Raw genomic sequence first — 18,475 nt, 5'->3', positions numbered from 1 at the left:
GTGGTCAAAACAACAGTGGTGGAGCCTTTGTCCACAGGTAGGATTATAAGGTCAGGATCAGTTTTTAGATGGTGGTCTTTGGTTCTTTCTGCAGATGTAAGGTTAGTCTGCATGTTGAGGGATTTGTGGAATGATGGTGAGGCAAGGTTTGAGGTTAAGAAGTTCTGGAAAGTTAACAGGCAGTGGTTTGGGGGAAGTGGGGGTGGATCATGGTTGGCTGGAGGAGTGAGTTAGGCAAGGTTCACTATTGGTCTTTGGTTAAGTCTGATTGGTAGGGTTGGTGGCGAAAAAGTGTTTCCACTGTAGGTACCAGGAGAAGGAGAGGTCTTTGACAAGTTCTGCATGATTGAATTTGGGAATGGGGCTAAGGATTCTGGAGGAAAGGTTCATGACTGTGTTGTAGGTCTGTTTAGATTCTGTATTCTCTGTGGTGGTGGGAGGGAGTTTTGTATGGTGGGGTAAGTGTGCGAGATTGGGTTTGTCAGCTATGAGGGGATGTGGGGGAGGTTTGCAGGTTGTTGAAGAGGTGGCGGACAGTGGTACTCCAAGGCGGGAGTAGGAAGCGAGCAGGATGGAGAGCTGTTTGAGGTGGCAGTGTGCTTGTTGCTCAAGTTCCTGCAGGTCAAGAGTTACAATGTGTTTTATGGGTTCGAGGAATTTGGGATTGCATAACAGGAGAATTTTGTGGATGGAGAGAAGGTACTGCAAGGAGGTTTGGACTTGGTTGATATGGTTTTGCAGGACTATGTTGGTGAGAGCTAAGATTTGGCAGAATTTTAACAGGTGGAGGTCATTGTGGAAGGAGGGGTGGCAGCTGGAAATGGGTAATTTGATGGTAAGGCCATCAGGGGGGATTCCATGAGCCAAGCTACAATGCAGGAACAGTATGTGTGACTGGGATCTGGCTAGGGATAAAGAAACTTTTCTGTATTGATGCAGATGGAAGGAGCAAGGATCCATGGTGGTGGAAAAATGTGCAAAATTACGTAAATAATGTAGTACTACGTCCGAAAAATTTCGCAAAAATACACACAAATATGTGTGAAAATTCACGAAAAGGATGAAATTGGTGCAAAAGGGGGAAACAAGATGAAATCTGAGGGAGTAGATGACAGCGAATTGTGAAAACTCACTAAAATTGGTGAGAAGTCGCACGAATCAGAGTAAAGAATAACCAGTAAGAAAATATATATTACTGTGGGTAGCAGGTCTGAGTGTGGATAAATGTGAAGAAGGGGGACAGCAGATGTGACTGGTTGGTGGAATTAGTGGGAGCGAGTTGGGATAGAATGGAGAAAGTGGGGGGGGGGGGGTTCATAGGATGTGAGAGAATATCTTGTGGCACTGGAAAGGTGCAAGAATTAACACGCAAAAATACAAGAAATGACACAGGGAGAGTGATCAGTTTGAAAGTATATGATTAATTATAAGGGGCATTCTAAAAGAAATGAGCCGGAGGCATAATTACAGAAACCGGTGCCTGTATGTTAGAAGTATTGACCCTGGCTGTTGAGACACTTGTACCACTGTGACACAAGGCGGTGAATGGCTGTCTCATAAAATTCCTGGTGCTGTGATGTTAACCAGTTCCGCACGTCCAGCTGGACATCATCGTCCGAGGTGAATTGTTTGCCCCTCAGAGCTTTTTCAAGGAGACCAAAAATGGTGTAATCACAGGGAGAGAAGTCCGGACTGTATGGAGGGTGGCTGAGAACCTCCCATGTGAATTTATGCAGAAGTGCCATGACTTTGTTGGCCATATGAGGCTTTGCATTGTCGCGGAGTAGAATGACCCCATGGGTGAGATTGCCTGGTGATTGATTTGATCGCTTGGCGAAGGGTGTTCAAGGTTTGCGAGTAGCGCTGGGCATTCAGTGGTGTCCCGTGCTGCAGGAAGTGAATCAGAAGGGAACCATCTTGGTCAAAAAAGAATGTCAGCATAATCTTTCCCACAGTCGTGTGGATGGTGACGTCCAGCTGTACGTGTGGAACTGGTTAACATCGTAGCCCTGGGAATTTTATGAGACAGCCGTTCACCACCTTGTGTCACAGTGGGACAAGTGTCTCAACAGTCAGGGTCAATACTTCTAACATACAGGTACTGGTTTCTGTAATTATGCCTCTGGCTCATTTCTTTTTGAACGCACCTTATATATCAGCAGGAGTAATGTGGGACATCAGTACCTCCGCCCACATCAAACCTACTGTTGTTTGCATCATGTAAGAAGGCGGCCCAATTTTCAGCTGCTCTGCGCATTCGCCTCCACTAGCCACTGACAGCCAATGATATTCATTCTCTTTGCGAGCAGCTAGCAGCGAGTTACAGCAAGACAGCAAGAATCTGGCTCCTACATGCTGCACTGTTGCTGTACTTTGTGACAATTGAATTATTCATTCATCTGTCAATTTTGTTTGTTTTCTTCTTTTTTCTTTCAGCAGTACAGCTGTGAATGTATATCTGTAGTTGTTTAAGTGCGATTAAAAAAAAAAAAGTCGGGCAATAAATCTGAAGTGCTTCACAAGCAGATGAGGCAGATTATTTACTGCATTTATAACTTTTTTAAATGTGAATTTGAAAGCAGGTCTCCTACTGTTGACATATGAAAACACTAGAACGGACTCCAGAACCGTGTGGTGTTGCCAAGAGAACTGCAAAGACAATTGCAAACTAAAGTGTCAGATCTGTAGGAACCGTAGAAGCAGTTGGTTTCGTGTTGCATGGAAAGCATCGAAATTGCAAGGAACCTGTAACACAAATAGGTGGTTTTAAAAATGATGTTTTAAAGTGCTCCATGTGAATGATGACTGCCCGAAATCACAAAAACGTGTTGCAGTTATGCAGGCTTCAGTGGTTAAGCACTTCATCAATGTAAAGAATTTTAAAAGACTTTGGTTCCAGATATGTTAAGAAGAGAGTTTTTAGTTTAAAGAAGTGACGTAGGTGCAGTATGGTACAAGTGAATGAGGTAGTTCAACAGTATATTATCTGGATGAAACATGGGTCAGTTAGAATCATTCCAAGATGATCTGCCTGAAAATGAGCAATGGTACTGGCAATTTTGAAGTTCTCATAGGAATAGGTTCTCGGATAATTATTCTGCATGCTGACTCTTCTTCTGGGTTTGTTTCTGAGGATAAGCTTGAATTTACGAGTAAGAAAAGCAGCAGTGATTACCATTCGGAAATGAGCGCTGTCAGTTTCATGACATGATTCACAATTCTTTTCATACCTTGCATCGAAGTCGGTCATTGCCAGTTATAATTCATCTGTTACAGAGAAAATATCAAGTACAAACACGAGAAAAGTGGACATTTTTCCCCAGCTTGAAAATAAAAATATTAAGTGCCATATAAACCAGACTGATGCCAATCTCCTGCAGCTCATTAATTTATGTAAGTCATGTGACAGAACATACAAACTGACTTCCTTGCATGTGAATGGGGTCACACAGTTTTGCATTTATCCACATGTCGCTCTCAGTGTAGCCCCATGGAATTAATTTGGGTAAAGTGTTTTAAGGCTATGTGGGAGTAAAAAGAAAAACAAAACATACAAGATAACATACAGTTAATCACTTGTGCATAAGGCAATAGACAATGAAGCATTAGACAACATCCCACCTGTAGCATTGGTACAGTGTGTGACGTGCTGAAAAGCTTCAGAAAGAAGAATTTGACAGGGAAGTGATGATGTATATAAGCCTTGAACCTATCATCGTAAATTTACAGTTAGGTTGTTTGGAAACAGACTCAAATAGAAGTGGCGGTGGTATTACAATGTAGACTTTGGAACAAAGTAATAATATTTCTTAGTTTTAAAGACTTGTGGTTTTCTAAAACTTGTTTGCCAATGTATCAGTTGCATACATAATAATGAGAACTACCTAGCCTTTTTGATTAGGACTGTGTCCTTTAAATTATGCAGACTATAACATTCAACATATTGCCCGAGGAGAAGATAAGCTCCTCCCATCATGCTGTATGCCGTAATAACTCACGAGAATGCAGCTGGATAAATTCATCAGGAGTCCAATAATTCCAATGTAAACTCCTGTTATTTTCAAGGCACAAACTGGATAAAGCCCTAAAATGACAGTAACTGTTACTTGTCGAGATATCGATGGTTTTCGATGTTAGCAGTCAGTATTCCCTGGAGTTATTAGCAGATAGTGGTTAATTGTTTGCTTGTTCAGTGTTATAAATGCGGTCTCTCACTGTAATACTGAGCGTGTTACATAATGCCTGTTAACAGTGAAAGATACTGCAACTTATGGACCATTTTTACAATAGTCTTTTACATTAGTCTTTTCTACCACTAATTCTTTTTTACACACAGTGATTACACTTAACTATAGTCAAACACACACACACACACACACACACACACACACACACACACACAGATAGAAAGGAACATTCCACATGGGAAAAATATATTAAAAACAAAGATACCATGACTTACCAAACGGGAAAGCGCTGGTAAATAGACACAATAAAAAAAACACACAAACAAACACACAAAATTTCAAGCTTTCGCAACCAACGGTTGCTTCGTCAGGAAAGAGGGAAGGAGAGGGAAAGACAAAAGGATGTGGGTTTTAAGGGAGAGGGTAAGGAGTCATTCCAATCCCGGGAGCGGAAAGACATACCTTGGGGGGAAAAAAGGACAGGTATACACTCGCGCACACACACGCATATCCATCCACACATATACAGACACAAGCAGACATATTTAAAGGCAAAGAGTTTGGGCAGAGATGTCAGTTGAGGCGGAAGTGCAGAGGCAAAGATGTTGTTGAATGACAGGTGAGGTTTGAGTGGCGGCAACTTGAAATTAGCGGAGGTTGAGGCCTGGTGAATAACGGGAAGAGAGGATATATATCAGAACTCCGGAGATGGGAACTTGCGCTTCAATATATCCTCTCTTCCCGTTATCCACCAGGCCTCAATCTCCGCTAATTTCAAGTTGCCGCCTCTCACACCTCACCTGTCATTCAAGAACATCTTTGCCTCTGCACTTCCGCCTCGACTGACATCTCTGCCCAAGCTCGTTGCCTTTAAATATGTCTGCTTGTGTCTGTATATGTGTGGATGGATATGCGTGTGTGTGCGAGTGTATACCTGTCCTTTTTTCTCCCCAAGGTATGTCTTTCCGCTCCCGGGATTGGAATGACTCCTTACCCTCTCCCTTAAAACCCACATCCTTTCGTCTTTCCCTCTCCTTCCCTCTTTCCTGACGAAGCAACCATTGGTTGCGAAAGCTTGAAATTTTGTGTGTGTGTTTGTGTTTTTTTATTGTGTCTATCTACCAGCGCTTTCCCATTTTGTAAGTCATGGAATCTTTGTTTTTAATATATATATATTCTATTGTCAGCAGTTGTCAAGCAAATATAATGATTTTGGGTTTTGCTTGAAGTTAATTTCATTGTGCATTACATTTTTATTTACAATGCAATTCATATTGAAATAAATGGTAATTATTGCAAGCAGTTTCAATGACCTTGTCATAAGACAGTTGTTATTTTGCGAAAAATTGTACTTCACGTCTTCACAGAGCTGTGTCAGCTGTTCTCGTCTCCCAACGTCAAGCGGAGTAAATCTTTGGAGCAGTGGACCTGATGACGTCAAGCCGTGAATTAATATTTCTCACATCACAATTGATCGAAATTGGTTTTAGTATTTATTATACACCTCGTAGATTTGAACATCTAATACAATGTACTGTAGGCAAATGAGCCTGACTGTTGTCCACAGCAACGCAGTTCGGCAACATGGACTTTGTTTGCCTGCTCTCTGCTGCTGTGCATGCACAGTCCTCATCTCCCCCATGCTTCCTTTCTGCTCTGCCTCTATGCATGGAAGCGCCGTCCTAGGTGACATGGGCTTTAACCCTCAGCAATACCTCCACTTCGACAGCTGCACCCCTTCCATATCAAGAATTCCCTTCCATACAGCCTAGCCATCCATGGTCATTGCATCTGCAGTGACGAGCAGTCCCTCTCGAAATATACCGAAGGTCTCACTGAAGCCTTCACTGACCGTAATTATCCTTGTACAAAAACAAATTTCCTGTGCGTCATCTTTCCAGTCCCCCAAAGTCCCACCATGTGGCCACAGAGGAGCATTCCCCTCATAACTCAGTACCACCCAGGAATGGAGCAACTGAATTACATTCTCTGACAGGATTTCAATTACCTCTCGTCTTGCCCTGAAATGAGAAATGTCCTTCCCACCCCTCCCACAGTGGTATTCCCCCATCCACCGAACCTACTCAATGTACCCGTCCATCCTTACACAGCCCCTGTTCCCAATTCCTTACCTTATGGCTTATATCCCTGTAATAGACCTAGATGCAAGACCTGACCCATACATCCTCCTTCCACCACCTACGCCAGTCCAGTCACAAAACATCACCTATCCCATCAAAGGCAGGGCTACCTGTGAAACCTGTCATGTGGTCTACAAGCTAAGTTGCAACCACTGTGCTGAATTCATTCTATGTACGCATGACAACCAACAAGCTGTCTGCAAGAATGGCTACAAATAAACTGGCCAAGAAACAAGTGGACCACCCTGTTACTGAACACACTGCCAAACAGGATGTCCTTCATTTCAGTGACTGCTTCACAGCCTGTGCCATATGGATCCTTCCCACCAACACCAGCTTTTCCGAATTACGCAGGTGGGAACTTCCCTGCAATACATCCTATGTTCCTGTAACCCTCCTGGCCTCAAGCTTCGTTAGTCATTGTCCTCACCCTGTTCCCATTCCTGCACTACACAGCCGTCATTCCACCACAACACCCAGTCTTTTTATTTCTCTCCTTTTCTGCTACGCTCCCCCCCTCCCCCCCCCCCTCCTTACCTCTCTCCTGCTGAGTGCCTAACCTGCAGCACTTCACTGTCTTCCATCCCCACCGTACTATCCCTCCCCCTCCCCATCCCATCCTCCTCCTTACCCTGTTCATAAATCATATTGAATATATGTTAGTGCATATAACACCAAGCAAAGAATAGATCTCTTACAAGTGATTTCATTTAGATTTTGTTAGACATTTGTCCAGTAAACATTTTTTAGAATCAGTAACATTATCATTTCATTTAATCCTTGCAGTAAGCTTTTGAACTAGAAAAGTTAAGAGCTCTAAATACAGCCACTTATAATACCATTTTAGACAACTCTAATGAACAAAATTGCAGAACACAACGAATAAACAATTGCCTATCGTATCAAGACATGCAGTGTCTTATGTGAAGCATAACACTGATCAGAATAGAAATGATATTACATCTAAATCCAAGAGGTTAGTTAGTCACTATAAATCAAATATTTTGGAAGACTTCTCAAAGATGTGAGGTAGAGGGATGCTCACATTGCTCATGAAATTAATGAAATACACACACATTAATTAATACTGTTAGTACTTTGTTTGATAAATGTTGTAAAGCAAGATTAAAATAAATTAAACAGAAGTACGCAAAAGTTGTGGATTGGTAGAAGAATAAAGGTAGAAAAAAAAAAAGAAATTTATAATTTTTCCATGTCTTGTCTGATATGAAAAACTTGTTTGATATGCATGGGAGTCTCCTCTCTCTGTCCTGTTTACTCATTTGATTTGTTCTTTCACTTTAAAATCTACATCTGGAAAATGAACTAGATATTAGTGTAAAAGATTAGGATTTTTATGTAAAGTAATATATGATCTCAATAATTATCTACAGAAAGAAAATTGCTCATCTAGGAATAAATGAGCATAGTTCAGCTGTTGTCCTTGATTATGTCTAGATAATATTTTTCTTTGTTATTACTACTAAAATTACTCTTTCAAGTGAATTATAACCTGCCCATGTAATAAGCATACATTTAATATACATCCTTTGGATGACCTGTGCACAATACTCAGTCTGTTACATGCGTTTAGTGTGTTTCAGAATGAACCTATTGTCTTGTCCTCGCTGTCATCATCTTGTTAAGCTGGATCACATGCCACTACAATCTTCATAAAACCAACTATAAAAAGCATACTATCTACACAAACTAAACGTTTTTTGTAAGACAGCCTAATGTCCAAGTACTATTTACAGACTGTATATAATCTTTCTTGACTTATAACATATGAACAATATAAATACCATGGCCACCAGCAGGGGACTATTCTGGACCTCAAACAAACTGTTTGATGTTCTTCTTACTATTTAATTTAATGATTAATTGATGTTAATGTGTTCCAGTTTGTAGTTGTGACATCTTAAACTTAGTGATTCTAGAACCATAACACTTCCAATTATCTTTCAGTGCTTATGAATACAGTGTGTTTATTCCATTTGGACCTATAGAGACAGTAACTGGCCTTCCAATACATACTTCATCCTTGCCACTTTCCTGATTGCTTCTTCTCAATCTTCTACTCTTGGTTATTAGTTTTTTCCTCTACTTCTTTTTTTTGGGGGTTAATCTGTCTTTTTAACCTGTCTTTTAAACCAGTTCCGTGCTTCTGTTATCCTTTGTTGCCACTTGTGCCAAATGATTTACTGTGAGATTTTAGCTGTCATTTTTTTTACCTACGGTATATTAATTAGTGTTGTGATTTTGGAATTTGAATTTCAACCAATTTGCATTGTCATTCAAATCCTGTCCCCACATCTCATAGTACAGGCAACATACAGATTATTCTTCTTTAATTATCTCTACAACTCTCATTCGAGGTTTTCTGTTTCACATTGTTTTCTTCCAATACAGGAAACACCTGATATGTACAGAAATCCTGAGATTCAAGATCTGTGTTTTACACTCCTTTCATTATTGCCCTAGCTGCTCTTTTTAAGTAGATGGCAGAACATGCTTCTATGAGTTAGCGTTAAGAATATTTATGACCTGTACATGTATATATTTTAACAGTACGGTTTTCTTTATCTGCTCATCACAGTTACTTACTAATTTAGGGCATACTGTTTTTTTTTCTTTTCTAACATTTCTTTGGGCACTATAGACCTAGCAGCATAGAGCTCTCCAATGCTCTTAAGGAAGGTGTCACTGCTGTGGGAGGAGAAATTCATGATTGGGGTGTTGTGACAACACCAATGCTCCATTATTTTGTGGCTGCCAAAAACAGTGGACTGACACCATCTAAAGAAAACTATTATAGAAAGCTTGTTGACAACTTTAGAACTCTTAGAAGCAAGGTAAATTGTATGAGATTTTTTTTTTTAATTTCCTTCTCAGTGTTGGAATGCTTTACCACTAATTTAACACAGTAAGTAAAGTTTGAAAATTGTGATAGTAACTAAAATATTTAAATGGTTATAAATCAAATGTATTTTAAAAGCAGTGTACAGTATATTTACCACTGTGATTACATGGTTGTATATACTCTGTCTGTTAAATTTTTATTTCACCTGAAACTCTGTTTACAAGGGGCATTCAGTAAGTAACGCAACACATTTTTCTGAAAGCAGGTAGTTTACATTCAGGATTCCAATATGCTGTATTATTTCCCACTCTTTTGGCTACAAAACCCTATTTTGCAACATAATCTTCGTTTAGTGTGATGGTCTTACACCACCTTACCAGGAAGGACTGTATGCTGGCATGGTACCACTCTACTGGTCGACGTAAGAACCAACATCTTGCTGCATCAGTAACCTCTGCATCATCCATGAACTGCTCTGCATGGAGTGCGTCCTACATTGAGCCAAACAGATGAAAGCCAGAATGTTGGAGATCCAGGCTGTAGTCTGGATGAGGGAGAACAGTTCTATGAAGTTTTGTGAGATACTGTCAGGTGCAGTGACTAGTGTGAGGCCAACAGAGACATTCACTTGAGCAGTGAAGTGTTTGATTGTGATCCATTGATCACCTTGACTGAGAGTGTCTGCATGCTCCACCATTACAGGAGTCACAGCTGTATGCTGCTGGCTGGCACGCGGGAGATCGGACAGGTTTGCATGACCTTGTTGTGAAGATGATGACACCTCACCCAATGAGTCACTGTGCGTTCTTTCAGTGCCAAATCTCAGTAGAAATTCTGCAAGCACCTATGAATGTCAGTGATGCTCTGGTTTTCCGCCATAAGAAACTCAACATTAGTTCTCTGCTCGGAAAGCACCTCTGTTACAGATGCCACATTTTGAAGGCTCTGTATAGTGTCACCACTTATCAAAACTTCATGAAACTGTAGGGGCTGAAGTGGAAATATTCCACAATGTCTCTCAACAAATTCTGCATTTTTTCAACCAAATTTAGGTGCGAAAGAAAATGTTGCATTACTTATTGAACACTCCTCGTAGAACTACAAAAAATGACCAAAAAAGAAGTCTATGAAGTTAGTGACGAGATATTGCACGCACTACAAGAAAACTAGACAGCAATTTGTGATAAAGTAGCATTGTATTATCTTTATGCACCATAATATTTGAGTAGATGGTTGCAAGAAATGTAGTAAAATAAAGAAAACACAGTAAATTAGAAGATAAAAGTTGGCTGATGAAGTGCCGATTTCAGAGTAACAACTTTGAAATCCATAAATAGTTAATAAAAATAGTTATAGGTGTGGTGAACTGTGGTGTGATGTGAGTCAATACCAATTAAAATTGGAAAGCAGAAACTGTAAGAATTTGAGAATAGGTGAAACACATACAGACTCTGAGAACTGGATTTGCAAGTTTAGCGAATGTCTTATACTGGTATACAATTTACTTTGTTTTTCATGTATTTCAAGAAGCTTTTTCACTTAAAGGAACAAACATATTACAATACATGCATGTGAGAAAATTGTTTCATTGTTGAATGATACTGCTAAAACCAAACACACGCAATTTCATAGGTGGGTTCTGCACCTTCTGTTCATTACACCACCAGGCAAGTGATGATTTCTCTTGTGAAATATCAACTGTGTGGTGAATGCTGCAGAGTTCCTAACTCGACAGTCCACACAATACCTACCATGAAGATTAAAGCTTGAGAGATACCATATTTGATTTGGAAGCTTGAACTTCTAAAATAGCAGTTTTTTAAATAGATTTGTAATTGTTCCTCTTTCCAGATCCTGTGGTAAATTTTTCAAAATTTAAATCAAGTATTCAGTTAACTTAAATGCTGACCATTGCATCTTCTTTTAACTTTTAAATTTAGTCTGGTTATGGTAAACATTTCTCCTTTTATTATGTCATGTAACTAAATTTCATATAATGTAACATCTGTTCTTTACAGCAGTGCTAACATCTAGAGACTAAACATACATGTGGATGTCAAATTAAACACCTTTCAGCTGTCTAGTTTTCAAACTTATTTTATTTGGCTACCAGTTTCAGTATTTTACTATGCCACCTACAGACCCCTGACCGACTCTGATCAAAATAGGTGCCAGCAATACTAGTATTAATAGATTTATGCTATAGTGATTACTTCAGCCATCATCTGTCAGCAGAAGATGGTTGAAATGATTGCTATAGCAAACATCTGCTACTACCAGTATTGCTGGCACCTGTTTTGATCAGAACCGAGGTAGAATCTTCCTACACATCAATCGGGTGCCTGAAGATAGTGTAGTAAAATGCTGAAACTTGTAGCCAAATAAAATAAGTTTGGAAACTAGACAGATGGAAGGTGTTTAGTCTTTATCAAAGAGCTGAGTCCCGCGACCATCTCTAAAAGGACATACAGAAACATATGTGTATTTACTTAATGTAGAACACTAAGTGTAAGGAATCATGCTCGCAGTGGTATTCTGTAAACTTTTTTTTTGTCTATGGCAGTTGTCAATGAACCATTTGGATGCCATTATACAGTTTCAAGTCCTCTGTTTTGATGTCCTCTAGTAAAGTGTCCATTATCTAACGTAGGTTATGTGCCACCAGTTCACCACGTATAAATCTCCAAAAGTAAATAACGCAAATGAGTATCAAGTTAGTAAACAACATGCCACATAGTTATACATAAACACATGTATATGAATCCAAATGAGGGTGTGACTCATTCAACTATAGGAACTGGTGTAGGACATGACAAAATTTTACCACATAATTTTTTTGTTCTACGCTATTTTGTTGTGTATATGTATGGCTCTCTTCATATGATTCATGGAAGTATTGATGAGGAAAGAAAAATGTACAGGAAGACATTTAGTATGGATCTAAAAATATGCTTTGAATGGAACTACAATAGAAATAATAATCCTTTTCTGTCATGAGCTTATGTTTACAGCATTAGTCCTGGGTGTTTAGCAGACCTGTACAAGTCAGAACAGAATAATTTAAGACAAGATAGCTTTCTCACTGTGTTTTGAATGTGAAGGGTATGAAATAACATGCTCTAGTAAGATACTGGATAAAAGTCTATCACAAGACTATACGTCAAACAACAATGGTGGGAAAGTTAAGCATAATTACAAACAAATCTACAACACCTATCACGCAAAAGAGAAAAGAAAGTTAAGAACTATTTGAGGCAAATAATTGAATCTGAAATAGAGAGAGAATTTTAATGGCAAATAGTTTTAAATGAAGAGTCATTGAGTGAAAAGCACACAGGTACTTCGGATATGGCATCACACCATTTCATAGACAAAATGTTTTGAAAGGATGATTACATATGTTTTGCATTAATATATTACTGCCATAACAGAAACTCTGTGCGAAACAGATTACCATGATATTTGTCTGTGATACGTTCCTTATAATCCTGAAAGGTGGATTCCATTCTGCCTGTATTTTTGATAATGTCACGGGTATTGAGAGTTGAATTGCGCAATAATGAAGTAACATGGTGCTCTTTTTTTATTTTGTATTTTTTTTTTGGGGGAGAATACCACTCAAATGTTATAAGTTATTTTTTGTTGTAAGGTGGCTTGCTGATGCATACTCATAATTTAGAATCATTTATCTCCTTTTTTTAATTTTTACCTGTTTTACAGAATTCTTCCAGTGGCAACTATGTACCTGAAATTTTGTTTGATGGTGCAAATGGCGTTGGGGCATTGATTATGAAGGAGCTTATCCCACTCCTAGATGGACTCCTAACAATCAAAACATACAATAATGGCGAAGGCAAGCTGAATTATCATGTGAGTATGTATTTCTTAACTCAGAAATTGTAGTTTGTGGTAATATGGCTTCGGTCTTACGGAAAGTATAAGAATGTCCACAGAATATAACAGGTGGAACAGAGAAGTCATTTTGTGCAGAAGACACATAACAGCCTTAAACTCCCATTGCAATCAACAGATATTGACTTTACCATGGTCACAGTCCATTTTAGATTAAAAGTATTATTTGCATGATAAAAATTACTAAAACAAAATATTTGAAACAAATATAACAAAATATGGCTTTCTCTTTGTTTAGTATCTGTACTGCAAAGATGCAGTTCCTCTGCATTTGCTAATGTGCATCCACTGAAACTTATCAAAGCCATCTATAGTACTATTAATTTACCATGTATCCTCTGTAAGCCAGATGGAGTGATAAGTATTGTTGTCTTAGTCACTGAATTAGATGTATTTCCAAATGCATAAATGTTGTGTCATAAGCACAGTTTATCTTTCTTCTCATAGACTTACCTTTGTTCATCATACATTGCAGACACACCTGTATGCAAGTCCAGTAGAGCACTCATATTTTCGTGTTGTGTTGTACTTTGCCTCTAGTTATGGTTGCTGACAACTGGTCAGTTCCATACAAAAATTGTTCTGTTTGAGTTTAGTCTTAGTGTTTGAAGCATATAAGAATCTTTCATTGTGAAAGTAGCCAGCCTCATTTGTTACATTAAGACAGAGTGAATTTATAAAGGCACAGAGAATCAGCACTTCAATCATTCTCAGTGAGAATATTTTTATGTTGTTGAAGATAATGATCTGCTGATGATAACATGATCTTCCAACTAAGTCTGTCAGCCATACTAACTTCACTTCTCTGTTATTGTTTTATACTATTCTTCTTAATTTTTTTATTTTATGTATAATTGAAATCATTTGAATAAGGAATAAGTTTTCTATGAACATTTATTGGTAAAAGGTCAATAAAGAAATATGCTTTTTATATTTATACTGTTCTGAAAACAGTAAAAAAGTGATACGATGAATCCATAATAAGAAAAAGGTGAAGTGGCAGAGGGGTTGGGTGGGAGGAAGGATGGGAGATAGGTCCAGTATTACAAGTTTTTGGATTTTACAGACATTTGTAGTGGCTTTGTGACTTAATTAAGTTAAAGTAAATAGGGGATATATTCTCTTAGTGTAGGTGTTAGATTACAAAAGCAAGGATCTGAGATTCAATCTCCCATGGACCCTACGATATTGTTTGATACTTGTTGCTTCTTTTATCTCTGGCAGTGAGTTACATAATGTGGGGCAAATAAAAGTGACCCGGAGAACAGATTTCCAGGATACAAGGACATACGGCACACACTGTGCTGTCAAACGTTTTGTGCCAGACACCAGAGGCGCTGTGCATGTGTGCGTGTGTTTGTGTTTGTTATTCTAGTTATGCTTTTTATATTTTGTATCTTCCATGCATGTAAGTAGTTTGTGCATAATTAAGACATAACTCCGATGTTTTTGTTCCCTGCATGTTCAAGGGAGTTTTTGTCTTGTTTAGTTCCGTTGTATCAAGTACACACAGGTTCCAATATTCGAATGACAGTCTGCACAGGTTGTACTGACAAAGTGGTGACCCCAGTGTAAACAAACATTTAGTATCATTGGATTAATGAGCTCTTATGAAAGAGATTTGCAGAATGACTGATATTAATCCTGCCATGTCATGCCTGGCTGTAAGACTACTACTTTCTGGCCACACAATCCAGCTTTGTGGTTTGTGCAGGTGGAGGCCAGTTTTTCTTGTTCTGGATTTTCAGTGGATGCTGCGAAGTTTGTGCTGGTAGTAAGCGTATTAGCTCACCAGTATGCCACAGAAGTGCAAGATATAATTATCTCACCACCAGAGGCTAACTCCTATGACCAGCTTCAGGCAGAACTGATCTGGTGTGTGTCAGCATCACAAGAAGAGAGAATCTGTCAGGTTCTCGCACAAGAAGATATTGGAGGCAGAAACCATTGCAGTACTTGCAGCACCTAAGAAGAAAAGTAGCCATGGGAACCGTTCTGGACAGCTAACTGCTCGCAATATAAAGGAGTCGTTTGCCACTTCTTCAAAGCAACCATAGCATCACAGGCTGACGTACCCTTGAATGTAGTAACAGAGTTGGCAGACAAAATCCAGGACATGATTATACCGGCTCATGTCAACGCAATCATCGTGCAGTGTGTTAGCTTGAAGCCAACTGTTTCTGCTCCGATTATGATGTCTTGGCAGCCAGGGTAGATCTATTGATGCAGCAGATTGGCGAACTGTTATCTTGACATGGTCCGAATGATGACAGAGGCCTTAATTGATACCAAAGATGGAGGCAGATCATAGATGATCTCTTCTGCAACTGAGCTGGATCAGTAAGGTATCTCCTAGTATCACTTGAAGTTCAGAAAGCAGGCACGCAGATGCATAACCCACTGCACTAACCCAAATGGCTGCGGCTTTCGGAAGTAGGCACCTCCTGCAATTGCTGATCAGTGTCTCTGGGCCTATTTGTTTGTGATCGGTGGTCTGGCTGGAAATTTTTAATACACACTGGATCTAATTTGTCCATTTATCCATGGACTGTATTGCACAGGAAGCAACCACCCATATTATTCTGTCTGACTGCTGCAAACAACTCGGCCATAACAATGTGCAGTACTCTGTGCTTGTAACTAGACCTGAGTTTATGAAGAGTCTTCGTTTGGGATTTCACCACTGCTGAACCTATCATTGGATCGAACTAACTTGCCCATTACAATCTACTACTGGACGTGAAGAACTAATGCCTAGTTGATAACACCACAGGCTTAACAGCGTCCGGATTTTGGCGGCATGCAGCCGTTCATACTGCCAAAGTAATTTGGGTGGAGAAACATGAATACCAGAACAATAATGGACAGATATCCAGTGCCATTGTTATACGGATGTGTTGAGTGGTGCAGTTACTTTGTGCCCTAAACTGCATAAAAGTGTACACACAGATCATTGTAGCTGAATGAGTCATTCTCAAGACAGCAGTCTTCACACTTTTCAGCCTGTTTGAGAGCAAATTTATGACTTTTGGACTCTGTAACGCTGCTCAAAGTTGGCAGTGCTTTATTCACTCAATGCTCCAGGGCCTAACCTTTTCTTATGCTTACCTGAACAATATTTTAGTTTCTTCGCATAGACAGAGGAACATCAGCAGTCAAGCCGTGGGAACACCACAGCGTCATCCTAAACACTACTATGAGGGTGGTTTGAAAAGTTCGCGGAATCACCACGAGAGGTCAGCAGTAGCACAATGCATTGTTCATGTGATATTCATTGGACTGTTGCCTGTAAACACATGCCATGTCATTGCTCTTTGAAGAGAGTTGTGGTGGTGACATGCTCTGTTGTTGTTCCCGCTTAGTGACTTGCGAAGATGGAAAAATCGAGATTTGAGAAGTGATTAAGTACTTTGTAAAGAAAGGTATGAAAGAAAAGGACATTCATACCGATTTCCAGAATACACTGAGGGATTCTGCTCTTTCATGTTCAACTGTTGCCAAGTGGACAAATGAATTTAAATTTGGTCAGGAGATCTTAGATGATGATTCGCACAGTGGTCGGCCAAGATGTATCACTACTCCAGAAACCATTCCAAAAGTACACTTTAACTGAAGAATTAGAAATGAAAAAATTAACGTGCAAGATGGGTGCCGTGACTGTTGATGCTGGATAAAAAATGCATGACAGTGGACATATTGGAACAATGTTTGGCCCATTTTAGAAGAAATGAACTAGGTTTTTTGCACCTGTTTGTGCCCACAGATGAAACTTGGGTGCACTATTATACCCCAGAGACAAAACAACAGTCAAAGCAGTGGAAACATACTGATTCTTCGCCACTAAAGAAAGCAAAGACAGTTCCTTCAACGGGAAAGGCCACGGCATCAGTGTTCTGGGATGTGAAGGGGATTCTGTTTGTAGATTATCTTCCCACTGGGCAAACAATTACTAGAGAATACTGTGCTAACCACCTGGACAAATTACAACAAAAGATATGTGAGAAAAGGCCAGGTTTAGCAAGGCCGAAAATCATCTTCCATCAAGGCAATGTGCGCCCGCACACATGTGCCATTGCCATGGCATAATTACATGAACTAAGATATGAATTGTTGCCACACCCCGATTATTACCTGATATGGCTCCGTTAGACTTCCATCTCTTCCCAAAACAGAATTTTTTTTTTTTTTTTAGTGGATGAAGATTCATTTCAAATGAAGAATTGATAGCCAGAGATGACAACTATTTTGCAGGCCTTGAGAAAACTGATTTTTGAGATGGGATCAAGGCACTAGAACCTCGCTGGACCAAGTGCATTAATCTACAAGGAGATTACATTAAAAAATAAAAAGTGTTTCAGTGATGTAAGTACTCCTTTTCTATTCTGTTCTGAGATCTTTTCAAACCACCCTCGTAGGTATGTCTTTGGCCAGTACAAAGTGGATTTACTAGGACATACGACAACAGCAGAAGGTTTGCTACCTCTACCAGAAAGCGTGGATGTCATCTTACGGATTTCGCACTCAAATATAGCCAAGGAATTGCATTGATTTCCTGACACGTTAAATTTTTATTGCCATCACTTGCCACACTCTGCTGCATTACAGGAGCTGTTAATTGCAGTACTCACCAACCCAAAGAATAAGGGTAACTCACCTATAGCATGGACTGATGGCATATATGTGATGTTTGAAGCAGCCACAAAGAGCATCACAGATGTCGCTTTACTGGCGCACCCTGAGCCTACTGCACCTTTGGCACTAGAAGTGGATGCGAGCCAGGTGGCGATCGGTGCAGCGTTGCAACAACAATCTAGTGACATACAACAGGCATTCTTGTTTTTCTTGCACAAACTATCATCTTCACAAAAGCTTGGAGCACATACAACAAAGAAATTCTGGTCTTTTACGAGATTGTCAGATAATTTAGGCCTCACCTAGAAGCTAGAGAGTTTATTATTTACACCAGCCACAAACCACTAACTTAAGCCTTTCAACAGAACAATGTGAACTTTTTACCTAGGCAAGACAGTCAGCTTATATTTATTAGCAATTGAACATGGACGTCAAGCACATCTGTAGTACTGACAATGTGGTGGCCGATTGTTTGTCTCAGGTTGAAAGCATTACTAGCATGATCAATTACATTGAGCTCGCCACCTCACCAAGAACTACAAGGACTTTTATCAACAGGAACATCAGCGTTCGATCTGCAACTTATCCAAATTCTAGTGAGTGATGTCAGGCTCTATTGTGACATGACCATGTCAAGTCTGTGACCGTTCCTACCTATTGTCTACAGAAGGGACGTCTTCAGTATGCTACACAGCCTGTGTCATCCTGATATTTGATCAATGATTCACCTGGGGATAAAT

At 39.6% G+C, this 18,475-nt stretch overlaps 1 protein-coding gene across 2 annotated transcripts in view; it reads left to right on the top strand.

The window, feature by feature from the left end:
• LOC126251353 (phosphoacetylglucosamine mutase) overlaps positions 1-18,475 on the top strand; it is a 103,827-nt gene that overhangs the window by 50,350 nt on the left and 35,002 nt on the right. For both annotated transcript variants that reach the window (XM_049951723.1, XM_049951724.1), the window contains 2 exons: positions 8,991-9,183; positions 12,912-13,061. In XM_049951723.1, the coding sequence (XP_049807680.1) occupies positions 8,991-9,183; positions 12,912-13,061 (343 nt within the window). The remainder of the gene's footprint in view (positions 1-8,990; positions 9,184-12,911; positions 13,062-18,475) is intronic.

The sequence above is a fragment of the Schistocerca nitens genome, chromosome 4, assembly GCF_023898315.1.
Source record: "Schistocerca nitens isolate TAMUIC-IGC-003100 chromosome 4, iqSchNite1.1, whole genome shotgun sequence".
Lineage (NCBI taxonomy): Eukaryota > Metazoa > Arthropoda > Insecta > Orthoptera > Acrididae > Schistocerca > Schistocerca nitens.
This window is presented reverse-complemented; position numbering and strand designations above follow the sequence as displayed.